A 24,960-nucleotide genomic window follows, 5' to 3' on the forward strand; every position below is an offset into this window, starting at 1 on the left:
TATCAGCCATACATCTGTCGTACATAAATGAATCTGCTATATTAGATAAACTAGTTAGAAGTGTTTGATGTAAGTTAATGCATGTCATTAAATTATGACGTTCTCTGGTAGCGGATAGTGGAACGGTATGATACGACCCGTTTCAATACAACATGCAATTTATGCATTACACTTAAAGACTCAATCTTGAAGCTACCTTTCTCCGCTGCACTATGTTTGCATCTTTTGTAAGTTTATTGAGACTGATGTGAAGATGTTGAATGGATTGGATTTTGTTGACAGGATCTGTAGTGAATCTGATGAGTAAGGAGCGCGTTGAATACCTGATGAGAGTGCTGCTGCAGTTGCTAGATCACCCCGACTGGGAGGCTCGTCACGGGGGTATGCTTGGCCTCAAATATGTCCTGGCTGTGCGAGGGGTGAGTATTCTATTGAAATGAAATGAAAAATGAATTTTATCTCCACCATAACAAAGAAATTTCACAAACACTTTTTGAAAATTAACTTACCACTACATGAAGTAAGGCTATTGTAATTGAACAAAACCAAAAAGAAAAATAACATTTTACAGAAATTAGGAAAAACCTGCAAAAGCCTGAGCGCAGGAAAACTAACAAAATATTTTCGAATTACATACATCATAATAAATATAGCATATATACAAAGCATAATACAAGATGAAAGTGATTTTTAGATGATCAAATGAGGGGGAAAATGTATGATATAAATGAATATTATGAGAATGAAAGGCGGGGGAAATGAGGAAGCATACGGATTTGAAAACAATATGATAAATACAATATAATGAAATGCATTTAGAAGGTGAAGGGATAATAATCATAACGGAGTCTAAACATCTTGAAATATAATCAATGTTGGTGAATGTTGAATAATCCATTCATTGATCTCAATTATTGATTTCTAATGTTCGATTTTAATTTAATAACTCAGTATCGCATTGATACTAAGTGACTGTTGTCTCTCTGTTACTTACATCTGAAATCTAGTAATGTTGGCAGTAACCAATATGCAGTGTTGCAGTTTTAAATTAAAATGTAAATATCGCGGCACCGAGCTTCTCTCGTTATTCTTATTTATTGATAAACAGAACACAATTCTCTAAAATGATCGTGATTATATTTTACAGCTTGCTATACGTCAGCTTATGAATTTCGGGGATGAGATATTTTCATTTTCCACAGAATCACTCGCTCACTTTTTACTATCCACATACGACAAAAGTCTCAGCTGTTTCAGTCAAGGATGAATTATCCTTTTAATGTCGTTCAGCGAGTTTTTCCAATGATGAGACCTAGTGCAATCGAATTTTTATATCATAAACCTACTATGTTCCAAATTTCGTGAAAATCATTAGAGCCGTTTTCGAGATCCGTTGAACATAAATAACCAGATATAAAAATATGAACAGATATACAGAAATTGATGTTGCTTTCCATGACGAAACACTATATAATAACTCTGTTGTAGTTCAGACACTGTGTTACTTGCAAATATTCGAAAAACACTTACTTTTGTTGTAGTATTGAGGAATGCATTTCACTCCTGAGGCTGATGAAGCTCCTCTTCAGGAGTGAAATGCATTCCTCAATACTCCAACAAAAGTAAGTGTTTTTTCGAATATTTACAAGTAACACAGTGTCAGAACTACAACAGAGTTGATACAGAAATTGCTCGCTTAATATAATAGGATAATAACTACATCTGTGAAGTTTGTTGGCTTTATTTGTTTATTGATGTAGGCAAAGGATACAGTTCAATATCCGTTTTCTAGGACTCATCAAATCATTTCAATGTGAACGTTCATTTTATTTCTGTCTTACTGCAATCATTAATTCTATGGTTTGATTTGAAGATTTAGTACAGTCTTTTTTCTCATGCTTAGTTGATAGTATTTTATTGTATGGTGTAGTTGACTAGCGCTAGTACACTGGCATAATCTAGTTGACATTATGTGAACATCATTTTCATGATGTACTTATTGTATGAATCAATAAAGAATCAATCAATAAAAAAAAAAACTTCTAGTCTGATGTGACTTTTTACAAGAAAAAAGTGAGTGACATTAAGAGCATTATCTTTTACAAAAACTGTTTTAACCGCGAAATTGACTATTTTCATCTTCGGTCAGAGTTTACAATCTTCGATTCCTCTATTTGTATCTGGTTAAGCTTAGCTGAAAATGTAAATAAATGGTAAAGTTTTGGTATATCTAAGAACAAAAAATTGACTTTTTGGTTCAATTACAACAATCTTGGGTGACGAATAGCGATGTACCTCCGATTATTCAAACATAATTTTGGTGCTTATGCGGGCATTATACTATGCAAAAACTACAATTCCTTTATTTGTATTTGGAGCTAAAAGTAAATAAGTAAATGGGTGGGGAGTCCCTTGCTGGAAGGTCCCACCTCGCCTGAATATATAATTCAAGCCGTCATTGGCCTTACGACTGTCAAACCTCAGCTCCAGCCGGGACCGACTGTTTAACGTGCCTATCCGATAACACGGGAATGACCTAATTAAAAAACTTTTGGTAATGAGAGGCTGCGAACCCGGGATCGATAGGCTGCTACGCAAGCACTATCCACGAGACCACGGATGACCCCAATCGAAGCTGATTTTAGATTTTTTAAAATGAAAGTGTCGATACTTCTATGAACAGATACATTTGAATATTATATTATACTAGTAGGTAACCCGTTCTCCGCAAGGGTTCAATTAAAAATTTGATAAACTGAAAACTTGACCTACTGAAATCTTGAAGAATCTAAGGTCTATAACCATCCTCGGTAAATTAAGAATATACAAATTTTCAAGTTAATCAGTCCAGTAGTTTAGACGTGATGATGTGTCATTCATGTATTTCCTATCCCGTATGTAATAGCCAATTTTTTCCATTATTATTTAATAGATAACTGAAGAAGACATAATACTTGAAAATTTCACAGTATCATATTGATTTTTTCAATACAACAATTTTAGTATCAATTATGACAACAATGTAGGCTATGTGTATAAAATTCCCCATGTCCCATGAATGAAATTTGAACATTAATTCTGAAAAAGAAGGAAGGTTCTAGAAGGAAAATTGAAATTTGGCAAATTCTAGAAGGAAAGTTGAAATTTGGGCTTCGAGGTGCACGAGATTGATATTTTTAGAATCTATGTGCAAAATTTGGAGATCTAAATCATTCTCGTTTTACCGGTATTCAATCCACAAGTTGACATTTTTTGATACGAACAAACACAACCCTACTCTCTCTTATTATATAGATGTATTTACATTACACAACATATAACAGTTACATTTGTATTTGTGTTTTGGTTGCAGGACCTAGTGGACACTCTGCTGCCGCTGGCATTCCCTTCCATCCTGCAAGGTCTAAGTGACGAGGTCGACGACGTGGGTTCAGTGGCGGCGGCCGCCCTCATCCCCCCCTGCACCGCCCTCACCCGACTGCTGCCCCACCACATCCCCACCACCGTGCAGCGCCTCTGGGACCTGCTGCTATTGGCCGACCACCACGAGTTGGCCTCCTGCAACAGCTTCATGGGTCTCCTGGCTGCCTTGCTCAGCGATCCCAACGTGCAGAGTTTGGTCAGGTAAGGAATGATTTTTTGAAAATCTCATCCTTTTTATCTTTATTCTTTTAATTTGTATTCTTTCATTTTTCAATTTTAAACTCTTTTCTTATTCTTTTTTCAGTCTTCACCTTCTTAATTTATAGTCTTTTGTTCTCATTATTGTCATATGTGACATGGGTAGGATTTAAGTGCTTATTTTATTGTTTGATTTTTCGTGTGTTTTAGATTTAAGATTTTTCAGGAGAAAAGACTCTCATATTAAAATAACAATTTCCGTAGTTGGACTATAGTGAGAAAATATAATTAGTAGGTAAGTAGTATTATTGCAGCGACAATAAGATTGTGTCAACTTATGTGTGCACGACTGTGAGAAGCATCAAATTGAGGGATATTTGCTAGTTGTTAGGGATGAGGGGGCTGGCTGCACGAGGCAAGGACACGGCGGATATGCGGTAGCCTGTAGATATTTTCACAGAGAAATACTGCACACCTGGCTGCAGACCCGCTTGTCCAATCAAGTGACAACCGACTCACTGCTCCACTAGCAGCAGGGCCTTAGGCCTTCCACTACACTCACGTCGAGAGGGGGAACCAGTCGTTGAACAACCGAGATACCGAGCGGATCAAAATCCATACCGTATTGCAAACAGTTAAGTTAGTTTTCCGGCATCATGAGATACGTGAGTGTCCTGTGTTTTGGGATTACCAGTGGGAGTGATAGCTGTGTGTGAGTGCCAAAATTTCTAGCTCATGATAAAACATTTTCACCCGACCGAAACCCTAATTAGAGATGATCTTGTTGTATAGTAAAATTTATAGTTAGCAGAATCTTATTGGCAGGTAGTTTTGAAGGAATAATATTTTAATAAAATGTACTGCATATTACGTTCTTTAAATCTCAAGTAATTGGCATAATAAATGAGAATTTTTTTAGGTAATACAATGTTGTTGTCTATCCGGTTCCCATGACTCCCTTGAAGTAATAATAAGATATCTTCAACCTCCATCAAGGGCGGTTACACAAATTATTCTTAATTTCATATCCTTATTTTTTCTATTGATCTAAGCTCACATTTCCCTTATTTCTTATTTTTCTCCCTCCTTCTCTCTCTTTCTGTTCTTTCTCCTCCCCTCCCCCTTCCTCATCTTCCATCTCATCTTCATTTACCTCATTTATTTCCTTCTCCTGCTCCTCCTCCTCCTCCTACTCTTCCTCTTCTACTCATCTTTCTCTCATACTTGATTCCTCTGTTAGCAATCGGCTTGCCACAAAACACTCAGCAGGCTTTCAACACGCAACTCTGTGCATCTTGGTTGGGTACCTAGCCATGTAGCCATAGGAGGTAACGAGCGTGCAGATGAGCTTGCTAAGCGGGCTTCCAGTATGCAATTCTTTGGCCCAGAGCCAAGCTATGGCATAAGCAAAACAACTGCCTTCCACACAATTTGTAAATGGTCCAGGGACTTACATCACCAGCAATGGCAGGTTCACCCTGGTCAAGCACTTGGCAAAAGGCTGCTGGCAGACGCAAGCCCTCGCTTCACCAGCTGGCTGGTGAGTCTGGGTAGAGGTCAGGTCAAGCAGTTGATTGCCCTGATAACTGGACATGGCCACTTCAGGAGACATCTCCACACAATTGGACTCAGAAATGAAAGCCAGTTGTGTAGGCTTTGTAATCAGCCTGCAGAAACTGTCAAGCATATCATACTGGATTGCAAAAAACTTCGCAAGCAACCAGGTGAGGAATGGGTTGTTAGTATAGGGAAAACTCCTGGACCTTGTAAAGGACACAGGAGTTGGTTTGCATAACTAACATACTTTGTGACACACAATTAGCTTCGGTTGACATGTGAGGCTCTTTGAACCTTTGGATCTTTGAATCCGCCCCTTCAAAAACATAAACATAAACATAGCAATCGGTTTTCTTCTTTTCGTTAACTTTTTGTCTCTCCCTTCTTGCTCTTCATGTTTTCCTACTTATCTCACTTTTCATAGCTTTCTCTTCCCACTCTTTCTCGTTGTATTTACCTTTTTCTTATTCATAATCGCCTGCTTCTCTTTATCTGTCCTAATCGTCTTGAAAACGTACATTCACATCTCATCAATTTCCTTTTATCGCTTCATCTTCGCCTTCTACCCACACTTTTCTTCTTCCTCTTATAATCTTCCTTATTTCTTCTTCTCAAACATCTTAGAATGCTTCTTATTTTGTCCTTCCTTATCTTCCCTCTAATTTTCTACTACAGTCTTTTAACACGGCTCTTTCTTGAAGACGGAGAGGTTCGATGCTCTATCCTTCACTAATCATTCCCACTACCTAACAGCATTCTCCTACTTTTGTGTCAGTACTGAGTGTGTGTGTGTGAGAGAGCTTTGTAACGCGTTGCGCCAACACTCCCCTCCAGCTATTGCCTCGCCTTGTTCAAGTATAGTGCGAATGTTGCGGACAAGACCAACAACTCGAATGACACGGCGCATCCAGTTGTGCGCATTATGTATCTGTGTCTTTGTTACAAAGTGTGAAAGGAGTTATCGGCATCTCCTCTTCATGTTAAAAGTAATATCTCACGGACTTTAGACATAGATAGGCCTGGTTGCACCGGGCTGGCTGCACCAAATTTTGATCGTGGTTAATTTCACGAGAACCAATCAGAGAAGGCTTTTTTAAAAGACAGCTTCTCTGATTGGTTCTCGTGGAATTAATCACGATTAAAACTTAACCGGCTTTTGTGCAACCGGCACTCAGTAGTTGAGTCCTTCGGTTAGTTTTTTTGTCAAGTATATGTACATTATTATTAGTGTGTGTCCGTTTTGCCAAACTACTTACTACATTCACAGGCTCCTGTTTTTCTCTCCACTTCATTCCGAGATTTTCATTTCACCCAAGCCTTTCATATTTCTTATCTATCTTGAAATTTCTAGTGTATTCTTATAAAACTTTGAAGTGAAAAAACACTCACATTCTTTTGCCACACCAAAGAATGTGAGTGTCTTTTCACTCTGAAGTTTTATAAGAATACACTAGTAATAATTCCAGTGAAAACAAAATGGATAACCAACAACGTATCTTAAAATCATTAAATTACTGTTTTTACTAACCTTGTTCAAACATTCTATCACAATATCCACAATGTGTTGTGATTTGTAGCTGTTTCAGCTTTACAAGACTTCTTAACCTCTATGGAACTTAACCATGGATAGTTTTACACACATTTTCAACAAACTCTCTCTCTCTTGATTAGAGTAATATTCTACGTAATTAGTAATTTATCTGAGCATTTTGCTGCTAAGATTGATAAGAGTAGCCTAATATCCTATGTAATGGGAAGAATATTAATTTTGATGATTGCAATAATATTGTTTCAGTACCGATCAGAGCGTGGTGTCGCGACTGTGGCCGTTCCTGTCGCATAACACGTCGTCAGTGCGTAAGGCGACACTTCAGACGCTGCTCACTCTGACGGGGGGGAGGGGCACCACCCACTCATGGAGTCACACCCTGTTGCAGCAGGCGCTCTGTCACATCTACCAGCGAGCTTTAATCGAACCAACACTAGATTTAGTCGAAAATGTGAGTAATCATATCACTCAACAAACAATACTGATATGAAAACATTGGTAGATAAAATACTTAGGCTATCATCCGTGTTTTTCATATTTTTGGGCTCTACATTTGCCTCAAATTGATAAGTGAAGTAACGTAACCTACTTTTTGGATCCAATTCTAACAAAATATAGAAAAGATATAGTTTTGAGATAAGCCTATTCATCCTTTTTTCAATCATACTTAGGCTATCATTTCTGTATCATTTCTGTATGCATAGATACATAAATGAATTAGTGTTTTTTTTTGTCCTGGGTGGTGCCCACATAAACGTATCACGCGAGTGAATATAAACATTGCGTGTACAATGAAAAAAAAACTTGAATTCGATTTCCTTTCGTCTGTCTGTATGTAACGCATTTACGGCCGAACGCGTTCTATGAGATTTGGCAGAAATATTCCTTTTTTAACTGCGCGTCGATTTTTTTTTAAATTTTGCACTTTAAGGATAATATGAAAAGAAAAGGAATTTTCTCCATACTCCGTTATCACTATATCATCTACTCTGAAGATAGGATTAATCAGACTATAGAATTTTTTTCATAATCAATCAGCTGACAAGTGTATTATTCATTGCTAGCATTACTCAGATGTCTGGAGAAGCCGGTGAACAGGTGACACCAGATACTTGTGGATGAGAAAACTGAGTGAGGTCTTCTGTTCACAAAACTACTAGTTAGATGACAAATTATATGGACCAAAACCCCACCACTGAGTTTCCGTGATTCTGTGAAAATGTGGGTTCTGTGATCGAATTATATGATTAGAACCCACTACTTTCCTGACAATAGTGTGGTAAAGGTTGATAACGCCCTATTCGGTCGTCGATCTGATTAAATGTACTGTCATTTTTTTAATAATTTCAACAAAGTATAATAGATTATTATTGATTAGATAGTGAAATTGTAGTCGTTTCATAGAATAGATAATTTGACGTTCAATTCCCATGATGTCATAATCATCAAAAATAGACTTCTACGTTTGATGCCCAATAACTTTCTTTAAAGACCAGTAAACAAATAATTTTTCGCAATAAAAATTGTAGAGAATTTAATTCTGAAAAAAATGATGTAAGCTGTGTAAACGAAATTTGAATAAAAGTTGGATGAAATGTATTCTCATGTAGTACATTACACCACAAAATTTGCTGTTTTATGTGGAGAGAACTAATAACTCATAGGTTGTAGCTGATTGCAAATAGAACATTGATTTTAAGAACAGCTGTTCCAAAACAGCTGATTTATTTTGTTTTAAATAAAAAAATATTTAAAAGAAATTATCAGCTGAAAATTATTTTCAGAAATATTTTAGCTCACTGTTGAACAAAAAAAAACTGTAAGTTAGGCCTACTGTAGACGCGCTGTGTTTTTTGTTTAACCTATTAACCAGTATTTGTAACCATTTCACTTTGCTTTTGTGTTAAGTGTTAACTTTTTAAAAGATGACAGGTAATTTTAGACATTATTCATACTCCAAATTAGCTGACATGCATTTAATGTATGGAATGGGACACTACTGTAATAGTACTGAAGCAAGACGTTTGTATCAAGAGAACTTTCCTAACCGAGTATGTCCAAGTTCAAGATTTTTTGCCACTATTCATCAACGTCTGTCTGAGACTTTGATGTCCAAAGAGCACATTTATGCAGGCAGACCCCGATCTACTAAGACTGTTGAGTTAGAAGAACAAGTTCTTAATGAAATTTATGAACATCCCGAGAAGAACACAAGAGAATTGTCAGTGCAGTTTAATGTCAATCAATCTATTATTTGGAGGATACTAAAAGAGCAACAATTACATCCATATCACCTCCAGAAAGTTCGTACTCTATCGCCAGGAGACTGTATTCCCCGTGCTGGTATTTGCCGATGGTTTTTAGTAAAACTTGTTTACCCAAACTTTTTAAAAACCGTTTTATTTACCGACGAGGCACACTTTACAAGAACAGCTATCGTTAACGTCCACAACGAACATATTTGGGCAGCTGAGAATCCTCATGCCATCAATCCCAATCTTCCACAACATCAGTTTTCAGTAAACATTTGGGCAGGAATCATAGGAGATCATCTACTTCTGTTCGAGCTTCCTCCTAGGCTTAATGGCATAATCTACTAGTCTTTTGGTATAGTTTGGTAAGTTTGATGTCATTTAGATATGCTACTTTCATATAAAAAAAAACTTTTAATAAAAAACCGAATATTTTATTTGCAATCAGCTACAACTTATGAGTTATTAGTACTCTCCTCATAAAACAGCAAATTTTTGTGGTGTAATGTACTACATGAGAATACATTTCATTCAAATTTAGTTTACACAGCTTACATCATTCTTTTCAGAATTAAATTCTCTACAATTTTTATTGCGAAAAATTATTTGTTTACTGGTCTTTAAAGAAAGTTATTGGGCATCAAACGTAGAAGTCTATGTTTTTCTACTTGATTTTTTTTTTGCATATTTCAACTTTTTTCTCAAAAACTACTCACACTACAGCTTCCAGACTAGTTTTATTCAGTTTTTCAGATATTTTTCCATATGAATCCAGCATAAGTTTTTCAAAAACTAGTTCCCAAACAATTCAGCATCGGTGTATTTCACCAGAGGAACTGAATTCCGGGTGAAATCTTTCACCCTGTATAGCTCGCTAATGAAGCGTTTATGGATATATGTTTATAGGAACTTTTTTCTTATTTTCACCTCTACTATCACGTATTGAATTATTTTACCATAATTATGAATCATTCTGTATAAATACAGAACCTGGTTTCGTAAGTTGTAAACAAACAGCTGAAGATGTGGCTGGTAAAGCCACGAAACCATATAGCCTATATTATAATAATAAAAATCTGGTGTGGCGCACTCACACAACTTTCCTTGCCGTTATGAAAATTGATCACCTGACGCTAGTGTTCCCGCGCATCTCAAGTCTACTATTCAAGTATTTGAGCCAGCAGCTGGTGACAGGGCAATAACGCTGGAGACACACATGAGGTCTGCTATCTCTTCATAGTGAATGATTTAATAGAATCAACAATAATTTGCAATTGAATAATCACATTTTCTCGAATTTAAAGCTTATTTTCAATTTTAGGTGAAAATGTTACTGAACATTAATTGTAGAGATTTTCATGCTCAATCTACTCCACTTTATTTGTTTTGTTTCAATTGTATCTGAAGCCTGATAATTGGGAATCTATCTGCATTGATGGGGCGGAGCTCCTGAAATTTTTACAGATATGGGACTTGTGGCAGTTGATAGAGCTTATCGATGACTATTTTAGGTATGAATTTGATCAAAATCGTTGGAGCCGTTTCCGATAAAATCACGAAAAACCCTTTTTTTGACAACATTTTCGCCATTTTAGCCGCCATCTTGAATTGCATTTGATCGATTTTGTTCGTGTCGGATCCTTATAGTGAAAGGACCTTAAGTTCCAAATTTCAAGTCATTCCGTTATATTGGGAGAAAAGATATCGTGTACACAGACGCACATACACTCATACACACACACACACATACAGACCAATACCCAAAAACTAGTTTTTTGGACTCGGGACCTTGAAACGTATAGAAATTTAGAAATTGGGGTACCTTAATTTTTTTCGGAAAGCAATACTTTCCTTACCTATGGTAATAGGGCAAGGAAAGTAAAAAGTGTTTGACAATTTAAATTTGTGTTTTCAAGCCTATTCATACTTTTTCAATCACACTTTTGTCTCAAATGGATAAAGTGAAGTGATGTAACCAACTTTTTGGATCCAAATCTAACAAAATATAGAAAAGGTACAGTATTGAGATAAGCCTATTCATCCTTTTTCAATCATACTTTTGTCAGAGAATAGGTACAGAATGGAAACTTGTAATCAAATGCCTATCCAACCAATGCTTTTTACATGACGCAAATACTAGACACGTCACGTGACCTTGGGAAGTTCCAACCATGGTCTTCTGATTGGCTCGTGGCAGTGAACGAGATCAATTGATCCGGATTATTAAAGTGATCCGAACCCATCAATACTATTACAATGCGGCGCTTCCTAACAAGATGGCGGATTTTTGCGTCAGGGTACTAGCCAAGCTTCCATACTGTATGTATATTGTGCTTTTGTCTCAAATGGTTAAAGTGAAGTAGCTTAACCAACTTTTTGGATCCAATTCGAACAAAATATAGAAAAGGTACAGTTTTGAGATAAGCCTATTCATCCCTTTTCCACCCATTTCTGTATCATACAAAGTATAGTACATAAATAAATTACTGTTTTTTTTTGTTTTGTACTGGGTGGTGCCCACATAAACTTATCACGCGAGTAAATATAAACAAAGCGTGTACACTGTAATTGACCGAACGCAGTGAGTTCTATGTTTTAACTCGTATTTTCTTTCGTCTGTCTGTATGTAACGCATTTACGGCCAAACGCGTTCGGGAGATTCTATGAGATTTTGCAGGAATATTCCTTTTATAACTGCGCGTCGATGTTTTTTTGAAATTTTGCACTTAAAGGATAATATGAAAGGAAAAGGAATTTCTTCCATACTCCGATATCACTATATATAAAATCATCTACTCTGAAGATAGGATTTATCAGATCATAATTTTTTTTCATAATCAATCAGCTGACAAGTGGATTATTAATTGCAAGCATTACACAGATGTCTGGAGAAACCGGTGAATAGATGACACCAGATACTTGTGGATGAGAAAACTGAGTGAAGTCTTCTGTTCACAAAACTACTAGTTAGATGACAAATTATATGGACCAAAACCCCACCACTGAGTTTCCGTGATTCTGTGAAAATGTGGGTTCTGTGATTGAATTATGTGATTCGAACCTACTACTTCCTGACAACAGTGTGGTAAAGGTTGATAACGCCCTATTCGGTTGTCGATCTGATTAAATGTACTGTCATTTTTTTAATAATTTCAACAAAGTATAACAGATTATTCTTGATTAGATAGTGAAATTGTAGTCGTTTCATAGAATAGATAATTTGACGTGCAATTCCCATGATGGCATGAAAGTCTTGTGTGAATGCTTTTTGTGGCTTCTAGTCGTCACTAGCTCCGACACACAAACTACTTTTTTAGCGAGTAGGAATTGGGCTGTGTGCTTTAAGTGCATGATTTAGTTAGTATTCATTCAAAATTACTTTAAAGGAATTGTTGCTGAAAAATATTTAATTGAGAATTTAATAACGGGCCTGATATTCTTGCTTCATTTGAAAATGTTTTTTTATCTCAGTCTAATCTTAGTGTATAGAATATTGTGTAATTATTTGTTGTTCTTTCCAGGTATGGGAAAATCTTGTAAGAAATAGCAGTTTAGAAAACCTTCTTCTAGCAGTATGTCCCTGTGTTAGTACCTGGTTATGTTTAGCAATGCAACCTACCAAAATCGCATTTGATCCGTCGGTGCTCATTCAAGCTAAATCGTCGGTAAAGGTAAGCTTAATCAGGTAATTGTCATACTATTAAAGAAATCATTTTTATTTATTAAGAAACTGTCATTTCTGTTGCTACAGTATGCTTAGCAGTAAAGTGAGATAATAGCTAGATGAGCTGATAAATTTAGCTACTATTTACCTATAGTCCATGCAAACATAAGTTTGCAGCACGGGGTCTTATGGCTATGCTATTCATTGTGTGAATAGGAGGGGGCATTGTTGCCGAGCTTTTATCAAAATAGTTTGGCATTAATTTAATAAGGTTCTCAGTTTATTAGATTATTGTGCTCTCATAGTTCGTAACAAATAGTTCAATATAGGAAAATTAAATAATTCAATATGGCAAATAATTTTTGGAAGGTAGCTTTCATCAAATTTCCTTCTAGCTGTTCACCTTTTTGTCAGTATTTGGAGTAGCAGAGGTCTTCGGGGTTGTTTACAGCATCTAAATTTGGATTTTTGTTCTACAATAATTGATTAATTCAATCTTGTATGGATAGGAAAAATACAATTACTCGACACAAAAAACTTCATTGAATGCAAAAGTTCACTGATCACTGTAACTAATAACCAGTAAATGCAGAAATTATCTCCATCTACATTGATATGTATTGAACTGAGCTTTTTACCAAATATGTGTAATAATTTTAAGGTTAAATAATTATTTATTACAATGTGGCTGGGATCTGAAGATTGATTTATACAAATTAAGACGTCTTGAAATTGAGATAGAAGTTTCCAACTTAGACGTAACATAAGTAGTTCAGGGAACTGTAGACCTGGGATTATAAATCCCTGTTATCCCTGTTACTGGGATTATAAATATTCATGAAGCAGCCCCTGTTTTTAACGATTGTAACAATTTTGAAACTAGAATTAAAGCTGAATTAACATAATATTTTTTTAAGATATGCATTAAAATACTGATTTGAGTATTTTTAATTTTCTAGGAACAAAAATCTCGCAATAGAAATCGCAATTGTATGAACGCAGATGCTGGTGGAGCAATACCCAATTGCGAGCTGAAACTGTACATCGGAGGCTCGGAGACAGTTGCTCTGGCAACCAGAGAGAAGCATGCAATAATTGCACGGTGTATGGCTGCCAGAATGCTCGGTAAGTGACAACCATATGTATTACGAAAGTATTAGGCCTAATAATAGCCTATAATATTTTCAAAAATAAATAATCAATATTTCGGTATAGATTTCTATATAATATCTTTATTTATATGTATATTGATTGTCTTGAACTATTGATAGAACTTATCTTATTGACTGAAAGGAGCCAGAAAAGAGCTTCATTCTTCATCGCAGTTTGTGATGGATCAAATAACCATAAATTTCTATCTTGATAAAATATTTGTGGATAGAATATTACATCATAGTGAGCAAATACTTGTTTCTCAGGTCGTAGTCAACGTATCACCCCGACGTTAATCAATCTGTCGATTTCACACCAGTGTAGCGTTGATTCAACTTTGGGTAGGACGGCTACGTCTTCCGGAGAGGTATTTCTAGCTACGCTGAGCCCTGTGTGAAGAGACCTTTATGATTGTGAAGCAAACTTTCCACCTCCTAATTCTCATACTACTGATCTACTTCACTGACTCAGCTTCCTATTGTGCGGTTTGATTGTCTCACCCAATATGTTAAGGAAGGCGATGCCAACATGGCAGGTAACCCGTGCTCCGCAAAAGTACAATTAAACACTTGAAAAACTAAAATTTTGACGTAATGAAATCTTGAAAAATTGAAAACAGGCCTATAACCATCCTCGATAAATAAAGAATCTATGTGCAAAATACCAAGTTAATCACTGCAGTAGTTCAAACGTGATGATGCGTCATTCGTGAATCTCTTAAGTGCATACGCCAGTTCTTTCCTTTATTATAATATAGAAAACGTAATCTCTCTTGAATCTACAGTAATGCTGGTTATTTTAATGTACTTTTAATTTGTTAGACATAATTTATTAAAAAAGATAAAGACAACCAATGTTAACATGAGACGTACTTCTTAGTTCTAACCTATTTTCTTCTGAATATACAGTTATGTTGATTATCTAAATCAAATCCAATGTATATCATCAAATTGAAAACAATACAATAGATAGAGCACTTCGCCTGGCACGGGCCGGCATTGATGTTTAGTGGAGTGAATATGAAACTGGCAACCAGCTGGTAGGCCTAAGCCCTTCATGGGCTGTTGAGCCATTGACATACATACAATAGATTAATACAATGTATGATAAATACAGGGTGATTTTAAAAGGACTTTAGAACTTTGAAAGCACATACATATTCATTGAAATTACTTACAGAATTGGGAAAGGTGTAATTTTTTTACAAAACACTTCAAGTTCAATGTGTGGGAGCTATTTTGATTCGATGTGACATCCGTTGCTAATGCGACATAATTCCCACCGATAATCGATTTCTTGCCTCACCCGTAGGCCTACTAGTATATCAGGCTTGTGCAACCGCAGCGATCCAAATGTGATCCGATTTCGGAGGTCATTAGGATTGTCTGGTAGAGGTGGAACATGAACCTTATCCTCAATAAAACCCCACAGGAAGAAATCCATCGATGTTAAATCCGGTGAGCGGGGTAACCACGTGATTGACCCTGCATGGTAAATCCAACGAATTTGAAAGCGAATGTCTAAAAAATCCCAAACTTCTCCGTGGAAATGAGGTGGTGCACCGTCATGCTGAACAAGATGAACAAGTGCCCTTTCACTTTCAGCATGACGGTGAACCAGCTCATTCCCACGGAGAAGTTTGGCATTTTCGAGACATTCGCTTTCAACTTCACTGTATTTACCATGCAGGGCAATTGCATGGCTACCCCGCTAACCGGATTTAACATCGATGGATTTCTTCATGTGGGGTTTCATTGAGGATAAGGTTTATGTTCCGCCTCTACCAGACAATCTTAATTGCCTCTGAAATTGGATCACATTTGGATCGCTGGATTTGCACAAGTTAAGCCTGATATTCTGGTATGAGTGAGGCAAGAAATCAATTATCGGTGGGATGTATGTCGCATTACCAACGGCTGTCACATCGAACCAAAATAACACCCATACGTTAAACTTGAAGTGTTTTGTAACAAAATTACACCTCTCTCAATTCTGTAAGTAATTTCAATAAATATGTATCTGCTTTCAAAGTTGTAAAGTCCTTTTATAATCACCCTGCATATAATATGTTGTTGATTAATATATAAGTGTTTTTGTTAGCTTATTGCTTGTGATTGTAAATATTGTGAATTCGAATAAATAAAATTTGAGTTAAAATTGGAGTAACTTTAAAAAACTTCTAATCTGTTCGTTCTGGCAGGTCTGCTGTCGTGCTACATAGTGAAGCCAGCGCCGGGCGTAGACTACACGGCCGACGTGGAGTCGCCGATTGACATCTACGTGAAGGTAATCTGCGCACACCTGAACTCCAAATCGGCGCTACAGCGCATGGTGGCCGGACTGGTGGTGGCCGAGTTTGCGCGCATCGAGAGGCCCCTCCCCCATCCCCCCGCTCTGGTCGCCAGGCTGCATGCAGCGCTCACCGAGAATGTCTACTACGACGAGATATCCACCTCGTTCATACGGCTACTGCAGGAGGCCAACGACTTCATAGCTACGCTCAAGCACTATAACATACCGTTTGACCAGGATGCTTACAGGAAGGTTAATACAAAAATAATATTGTTTTCGTTTGTTCAATGGTACACAAGATTCAATTCATTAAAATGATTAATGAGGGCAGGCACAGCCCAAAACTGTTCCTTCCCCGAATTTCGATTCATTAGTCCAAAAAGTAGCTTAATGTTTTATCATTTATTTAGCTAGGCCTATATTAGAGTTATATTATAAAATAAAACTTATATAGTACCCTTCAAAAACACAGGTTATATTTCTAAAGTACAAAAAACTTCTTCAAATTATTAAACTACTAAAAAAATTGAATACGGTTTTCGACTTTTAAAAAAGTAAAATGTGTTTTTGAAGCAAAAAAGGGTACTACTCTTTATGCTAGAAGTACTTTATCACTAGAAGTTATCATAGTTCGTACTACATATTATGAGAGTCTTCTAACATAATGAACAACCAATAACAATAAATAAACAAATGAAAAATTAAAAACTATAATGATAGAAAAATAATTTAACCTCAAATAGAGAAGCAAAGAAAAAATATTCAAAAAAAATCGGAGATACAAAAACCCAATCTCAACAAATTTTGTTCGAAGTCTTTCGCTGTGGTAACATCAGTGTATGACGTAAAGTTCGTGTTGAAGACTGGAGAAAGAATTTTGAACCGTTGGTAGCGCCAGACGTTAGGACTGATAACTAAAGTAGTAAGTAGTAGATTTACTACTTCAGAAACAACTTGGAAAATCTATGTGTTTAAATGGAAAGATCTCTAGCACATTTAGACCTCTGCTTGATGACGTAGAAGTAGGTGGACTACTACTTTTAACGAACCGTCGAAGTCGGCACACAGTATTCACTTTCCCATGAGAAATCTCATTGTGTTTGCCTTCTATGATATAATTTTCCGTTTGACCACAAGGCTTTTAGCAAGGTTATAACAAATAATCAATTCGTGCACGAATTGATTAATGTTACGGCCGGCTAAGCGACAAATGGTGCACCCTCTATTCGATTAGGCGTGAAGGAAAGACACGTTTAGACATGTCTAATTGCAATGACTAATTAGTGTGAGTTGCGTCGTAAGCAACAATGTGAAGTATTGTGACTAAACGTGTCTGATCCTGTCTTGTCTTGTCTTGACTAACTGGTGTGCGCCTGACCTTAGTCGCTCAATCATATTGTCCAATTTCAACCTAGAAAGCAACACCTGTAAAAAGGAGATAGAAGAGATAAGGAGTAATATTTAATAAGCGGAGTAAACCTGTAAAATCAATGTAGGAGCCACTAACTTTTTTGATTGTGTTTCTAAATTTTTAACACATATAAAAACAATAGTCATAATAACAAATAGCTACGCTTTGGTAAAGGACTCAAACATTCATTTACAGCGTTAATGTTCATTATTTTTAATGATAATTTTGAGTAATATTTAATATATAATTTTTTTAGGTTTTAACTCTTGAACAAATTCAACAACTGAGTGGTCCCGCATTCCAGCAAATTCTGATCAACTGTAAACTAAAGACCAAAATTCACGAAAACCTAGAATCTAGAAGAAAATCCATCCAAGGAGCTGTTTCTCAAACTAGTTCAGATCAGCAGCTTCTTACAATATCGTGAGTATCTGTTTTATAACTCAGTCCAGCAAGACCACTTTTCATCAAGTACTTATTTTGACCATTTCTTGTGATACTGAAACAAATGGGAAATTGAGACATTCAGTTTGCCAAGTCTTATCATCAAGTTTTCGTTGCAGGCTAATACACAGAAAGTGTATCAGTTCGTCTACACCGTTGCACACTAACATAAAACGTGACATAGTAAAGTTGCCTACCCTGGCTGATTGTTGACCAACTGAGATCTTGATGAATAGAGTGTCGCCCTTTCTTATTGATGGAGTAAAGTATCTCAATTCATATTTTTTTTCTCCTGTGAAGAAAACATTCATGATTATATTTTGTATGTTCCTTTAATCACGTCATTAGTTGATTAAAAGATATTTTAAAACAGGGGAGAATACGACAATTCGAGGTATCTACTTCATTGAAATTCTTGTTGGGGGGGGGGGCGCTCTACAAAGGAGGTCAAAAGTGTTTAACCGAACCGTTTTCTGATGACCTTTCTCTTATGCAGGTATTTTGTTGAAATCTTTTTTATCTACATTTGTTGCAGTTAAGGGCAGGCACCACAGAATAAGATGTTTTCGATGTGGATGATAAAAAATTCTCTACTGCTGGTAGTGAAACTACTATTTTTTCCAATCATATTGTTTTATTATATTTTTTCGCCACACTGCACAGAAAGCAGCTGTTCTCCAGTCCCTATGTAGATCTGAAAGACATTGTTTGCGGAAAACTCTCGTCTGACGTCAGAACAGGTTTCTTTCCGGCCTCAGCCGGAAAGAGTACCCTTTCCGGCCGCTTTTTGAAAATGTGTTTGGACAACTCTGCCATATGTTGCATTGTGTTCAGGAGGGTGAGATCGGAAATTTCCACCCCACTTTGAGTACCCTACGACGTCTGGTTCTTGAGATATGAGACATCAAAGTTCCCCCCCCCTCATAAAACATTCTTATTCAATTTATTATTATTATATAGCTGATGCCAGAAAGTTAGGCGGCTTCGTGGGTCACATGGTGTAACCTACTCACAGCTGATGCAATGCATCTATTTATTGCCAAGCTAGATGACAACTCTACTTGACAACATCAGCTGTTGGAATGCACAAGAGACCCACGAAACCGCCTAACTTTTTGGCGTCAGCTATACCTGCAGTGTGGCGAAAAATATCGTACGCGACTCTCTCAGAAAGGTGTTTACGGTATTCGGATAACATATTCCCGGGCTCGGCGAGCCTCGCCCGGGAAACTATCCTCATACCGTAAACACTAACTTTCTGTGCTTGTAGCGTAATATACTTTTACGAATTAATTGCCAATTTTTATTTGCAGAACTCAAGCAGCCTTGGCAGGCGCCACTCTTATGCTTGGAAGTCTTCCTGAAAAGTTGAATCCTGTCGTAAAACCACTCATGGAAGCGATCAAAAAAGAAGAAAACCAAGAATTGCAGGTGAGGTTTTTTTAGTAGTTGATCTCTCTTTATTTAGTTTTGTTTCAATAGGCTTAAGCTTGGAAACAATTGTCATATTATCAAATAAAATAAGTATAACCAACACATAATTTCGCTAAATCATTTCACTCTGATACTGATCCAATGATAGTCTTTTCCAGCATCATAAAATGAGAGATATTTTATATTTTTAGATATCTTTTGGTTCAACTTTACTAGTTTACTTTTAGGTTTTTGGGAAATTCCTATTCTATTTTTAAACATTATTAATATTGAAGTCTCTGAGTTCAATGTCAAACGTAACCACTACAAATTTGTCTTACTTCGAATTATAAACTAGGTTTTCAAGATGTTACTGTCATTTTCTATATTGACATCTACTCAATTATACGTGTACGACACACTCACACAATTACTTTGATAACTGTGTTATGTAATATTTTCTCTACATGGGTGTCTAAGTTTTATTGTTTACTAATATGTAGTTATGTTTTAATTTGTCTAAGTTTTATTGTTTACTAATATGTAGTTATGTTTTAATTTGGCAGGTGCTTGCTGCAAAACACTTGGCTGAGCTGATGAGTGTCTGTATTGACAGAAATCCATGTCCCAACAGTAAGATAATCGTCAATCTTTGTAATTTTCTTCGGTCGGATGCTGAGTTTACTCCAAAAATTCATGTTAGTATTTTCGCTTTCTTTGAAAGTGATCTTGGGTTTGAAAAGTAACTGAAAAAATCAGTTATTGTATGACAATAGATTTTCTTTCTTAGAAAAATTGAGTTATGATAATAATAATAACTAAAATATCCAGAAACAAGCTGGAAAAGTTTGATCGCAGAATTGTTACACTGCACTTAGTCATATTGGATCATGGAATTATTTGAATTTGAAATGTGTATCTAATTCATGTTAAAATAGCTGATTTTTTTTATTTTTTAGAAACAAGAAGGAGGAGGCTCCAGTAAAGAACCGGCAGCATCAAAAGCCAATTCGAATAACTGTTTCACGAACAATGATAACTACTCGGGAATACTCACTCTCATCAATCAACATAAGGTAAGCATGAATTCATTGTAGCTATTACTTTACTGAATTCTTGAAAAATTAGTTACAATAATTTTAGTTGAATCACCCCTGACTGCTTATATCTGATTTATAAGTCCTTGATGGAACCAATAATTAGATATGACATTGAATCATGGGGAAGTGCAGCCAATTATCTTTTATCTAGAGTTGAACGAATACAATTAAGAACATTGAAATGTATAACTACCAGAATTCCTTATGTTAATAATATTGATCCATACAACCCACGTAGCTTACAAATATTCTATCATACCTTACCGCCCAAACATTTCTATCTTTTCAAAATTGTAATACTTCACAAAGAAAATGTATACTATAGACTCCTTGCTCCTCCCTCACCCTACAATTTAAGATCTCCGTCAATATATGTAGTACCCAGATTCAATAATATTTATGGTAGAAGATCCCTACATTATGTAATTCCCTACTTATTTAACAGACTTCCTCCAAATATTCGTGATTATTCTAAGAAGGATGTAATGTTGTATCTCAATAATAACAGCACAATCAATTTATAAAACTATAAAACTAATAATATTATTTCATCCCTTTCTAATAAATTTTCATTTTTCCCTTTTTTTATTAATTAATTCTGTATAAAAATCTGATGTATATTTCTTATTTTATTTTTGCATTTTCTATTAGTTTTCTTTCATTTTTTACTTAAAATCTTTGAAGTGTAATATTTATTTTGTCTAAGTTTATTTATCTTTTGTAACTCATTTTTTTCCTGTGACTGGGCACCCGCCGAAAAACCTTTGGGTTTGGCAGGACCCTCAACTGTTTGTATTGTGAATAAAAAATTTTGATTTGATTTGATTTTGAATTGTCAATTTATCAAGTTTTACAGACAAAGGTGTTAGGAGCATTGAGTTCCTGTAGATATGTAATCTTCATTATTGCATTTTATAAAATTTGAAAAGCTATCTCAAGCTTTTCTATTTTGTGAAGTATGTGACAAACAAATTTAATCGGGTATTCTCTTTTTTAAAGTGAAAATATATCCATGAATCCATTCTTTCTAAATATACTTCCTAGATAGGAATAGTAGACTAGCATACATAAGAGTAGGAAAATTTCAACACCCGAAACGTTTAATAAATTGAAGCTGATTACATATTAATAATCATTGAAATGAATTGCTTTGTGTATTGAAATGTTTTTGTGCAACGGAATAATGTTTTGCATCACTTTTTTTATTGCTCTTTGCTTTTGCGTGGGTAATGGGATGAGATGATATGAACACTACTTTTTTAGTTCTTAAATTTTGAATTGTTAGTGAATTTTAGTGAAGCGCAGATTGATGTAGTGTCTAGAATCCTTGTAAAAACAATATAGCCTATTATCAGGACCTCTTATATACTACCGGACCTGAGCCTAGAAAAAAAATGGCCGCCGTATGTGGTGGTCTTATAGAAATTCCTGCTGAGAAAAAATCACTAATGTTAGAGAGCATCTCAGTTTGTCTAGTTCCCGTTTAAAATATCAATGCAGGCCACCGCATACCGCGGCCATTTTTTTTTGTAGGCGCAGGTCCGGTATATAGGAAGTTCTGCTATTATTTTAGAAGTTTTAATGAGTTTTTGATTCAATTAAATGCTCAATTTATGCTATTTTTCAGTCTGCTGAAATAGCCGTTTTAAAAAGAACAAACTCTTCTGGTAACCGAGGTCCAGGAAGGCCACCGATAACAGACATACCACTCGAAGAACTATTCGCTGCTGATGATGATGTAAGTCCAACATTTCTTCTAAATCATCGATTTGAAAACTTCCAATTTATTTTTCAACTTACGTTAGTTCAAAAGCATTTCATCTAGCTCCAAATATAATTTTGGTTACCTTCCAAGTATCGTACAAATACTCTGTTGATTTAACTAAAAAGTGAATTCGTATGGCTTTTGTTGGTGGGGAGTCCCTTGCCGGAAGGTCTCACCTCGCCTGAATAAATCATTTAAGTTATTTAAGCCGTCAATGGGCTTTACAACTGTCATACTTCAGTCGGGACCGACAATTTAACGTGCCCATCCGATAACACTAGGACCTAGTCAAAAACTTTTGGTGATGCGGGTTTGAACCCGGGATCTCTAGGATGCTTCGCGAGCATTCTATCAACTACACCGATCACTCCTGTGGATTTTAGTTTTACGAGTAGTAACGCTTATTTGATTACGGGACGTTTTACCCTTAAATTTCTATTCAAGTGCAACCGGAACACTTGCATATTTTTTTAAGGTATTAAATTTATTGTAATGTGATTGCAGGTGAAAAAGATGAACAGAATTCAGAGGCGTGGTGCCGTGTTTGCGTTAACTACAGTAGCCTCTCACTGCGGCAGTGAACTGCCAGTAAAGCAACCAAAGCTGTGGGAAATGATGATTGCACATCTACAGGAACTCATTGATCCTAACTCTTTTGGTGAGATAAAAATTTCTCATCAGATAAATTAATCTTAAATAAATGCATTCTTTTTAGTTAATAAAGCACTACAATTTAATACTGTACAATAATACTGTAAAAGAAATGTATGTTGATTTAAAAAAAAATATTTGAGGAATTTTGACTTGATTTGATCCTAATAATTCTTCTTTTTTGCAGATTCTTCTAGCCCCCTAATTAAGGGTATCTGATACTGAGTAAAACGTCTAGATATTGTCCAACCATTGTTTAAATATGTGGTTGGACAATATCTAGTCTTTTTATTCAACATGAATAACACAATATCAACCTCACAACCACTCAGAAAGGGTATCTGATCTTAACACTACTTTTCAAGAATAGAAGTTATGATATATAATAAACATACAGCATTCATCTGCACGGTTTGTGAAGTATTGTTTATTTAGGTGCAAATGTTGAGCATTTGAAGTAAATACTTCAGAGTTGGAAGAAAAGCCATAATATATTATCTTTATTATGTTATGATACATTTTCATTTTGTCAGTATGATCTCCATATAAGACGTATTGTGAGTGATTGGGTCCTTGTGTCTGGGTGATTGGACTTATTGTGATGGGGAAATAAAGGACTTATCGTTCATGGCTGTATATCTGAGATGCTCGTGTGTGTTTAAGCGTAGATACGCTATAAATTATATTCTTAGACCATTCATTTATATGTTTGTTATTATTTATTTTAGTAACATACTGATTATTTTTCCAGTACCTGCGTCGGCAGTCAATTGTGATTCAGTTGCCGAGGATTTGGTTTCAACTTTGCAAATCCTTGAAGTCACCACTCCAGCTCTTCATTCCTCTCTGATTCCTCAGGTAAATCATCAAACTAATCTAAAACTTTATAAATTACTTTAATGTTTTACGAGGGCAGGATGAAAAGTTCCCGACCTAACCATGCAGATGACAACTCTGGTGAACAAGAGGTGGTGTATCCCTTCGTTCATATTTTAATAGCTACTTCAATATTAGCCATTTTGGATGACTGGTATTTATGTTATGCCACTTCCACACTTTTGCCAAATGCATACAAATGACGACGAGCGCGTATAGATGTATACAGCTAGCCGCTTGGCAAGCGACTTGGCCAGTAATTTGGTGAGAGTGTGGCGCTGGCATTACAGTCGTTTGAATTTGAATTCGAGTTGAGTGCCGCGTCTGTGCACATCAGACAAAAACTTTTCCAACTCCAAATTTGTTAGCGCTGTAGGCTGTAGGCCAATGTTATATGTTATGTTTAATATCAATTTGTCTTTTATAGTGTTAGGCTGGCCACTAACGGTAGGACACCCTTAGGAACGAAGGTGAAGAGAATTCCATTCTTCTCTTTTTCACTTCTCTTCACCCTTCGTTCCTAAGGGTGTCCTACCGTTAGTGGCCAGCCTAACACTATAAAAGACAAATTGATATTAAACATAACATATAACATTGGCCTACAGCCTACAGCGCTAACAATTTGGAGTTGGAAAAGTTTTTGTCTGATGTGCACAGACGCGGCACTCAACTCGAATTCAAATTCAAACGACTGTAATGCCAGCGCCACACTCTCACCAAATTACTGGCCAAGTCGCTTGCCAAGCGGCTAGCTGTATACATCTATACGCGCTCGTCGTCATTTGTATGCATTTGGCAAAAGTGTGGAAGTGGCATAACATAAATACCAGTCATCCAAATGGCTAATATTGAAGTAGCTATTAAAATATGAACGAAGGATACACCACCTCTTGTTCACCAGAGTTGTCATCTGCATGGTTAGGTCGGGAACTTTTCATCCTGCCCTCGTAAAACATTAAAGTAATTTATAAAGTTTTAGATTAGTTTGATGATTTACCTGAGGAATCAGAGAGGAATGAAGAGCTGGAGTGGTGACTTCAAGATTTGCAAAGTTGAAACCAAATCCTCGGCAACTGAATCACAATTTACTGCCGACGCAGGTACTGGAAAAATAATCAGTATGTTACTAAAATAATAATAACAAACATATAAATGAATGGTCTAAGAATATAATTTATAGCGTATCTACGCTTAACACACACGAGCATCTCAG

At 36.0% G+C, this 24,960-nt stretch overlaps 1 protein-coding gene across 1 annotated transcript in view; it reads left to right on the plus strand.

Moving 5' to 3' along the window:
• Nucleotides 1-24,960, plus strand: part of LOC111043395 (TATA-binding protein-associated factor 172) — a 63,921-nt gene that overhangs the window by 18,438 nt on the left and 20,523 nt on the right. Inside the window, exons 9-22 of the mRNA XM_039435160.1 lie at nt 283-419; nt 3,353-3,624; nt 6,974-7,178; nt 12,501-12,650; nt 13,603-13,768; nt 15,996-16,339; nt 17,755-17,921; nt 19,256-19,373; nt 19,922-20,053; nt 20,315-20,431; nt 22,083-22,193; nt 22,725-22,878; nt 23,623-23,729; nt 24,757-24,847. Coding sequence (XP_039291094.1) covers nt 283-419; nt 3,353-3,624; nt 6,974-7,178; nt 12,501-12,650; nt 13,603-13,768; nt 15,996-16,339; nt 17,755-17,921; nt 19,256-19,373; nt 19,922-20,053; nt 20,315-20,431; nt 22,083-22,193; nt 22,725-22,878; nt 23,623-23,729; nt 24,757-24,847 — 2,271 coding nt within the window. The remainder of the gene's footprint in view (nt 1-282; nt 420-3,352; nt 3,625-6,973; nt 7,179-12,500; nt 12,651-13,602; nt 13,769-15,995; nt 16,340-17,754; nt 17,922-19,255; nt 19,374-19,921; nt 20,054-20,314; nt 20,432-22,082; nt 22,194-22,724; nt 22,879-23,622; nt 23,730-24,756; nt 24,848-24,960) is intronic.

Source organism: Nilaparvata lugens, chromosome 8, assembly GCF_014356525.2.
Source record: "Nilaparvata lugens isolate BPH chromosome 8, ASM1435652v1, whole genome shotgun sequence".
NCBI classification, from domain to species: Eukaryota; Metazoa; Arthropoda; class Insecta; order Hemiptera; family Delphacidae; genus Nilaparvata; species Nilaparvata lugens.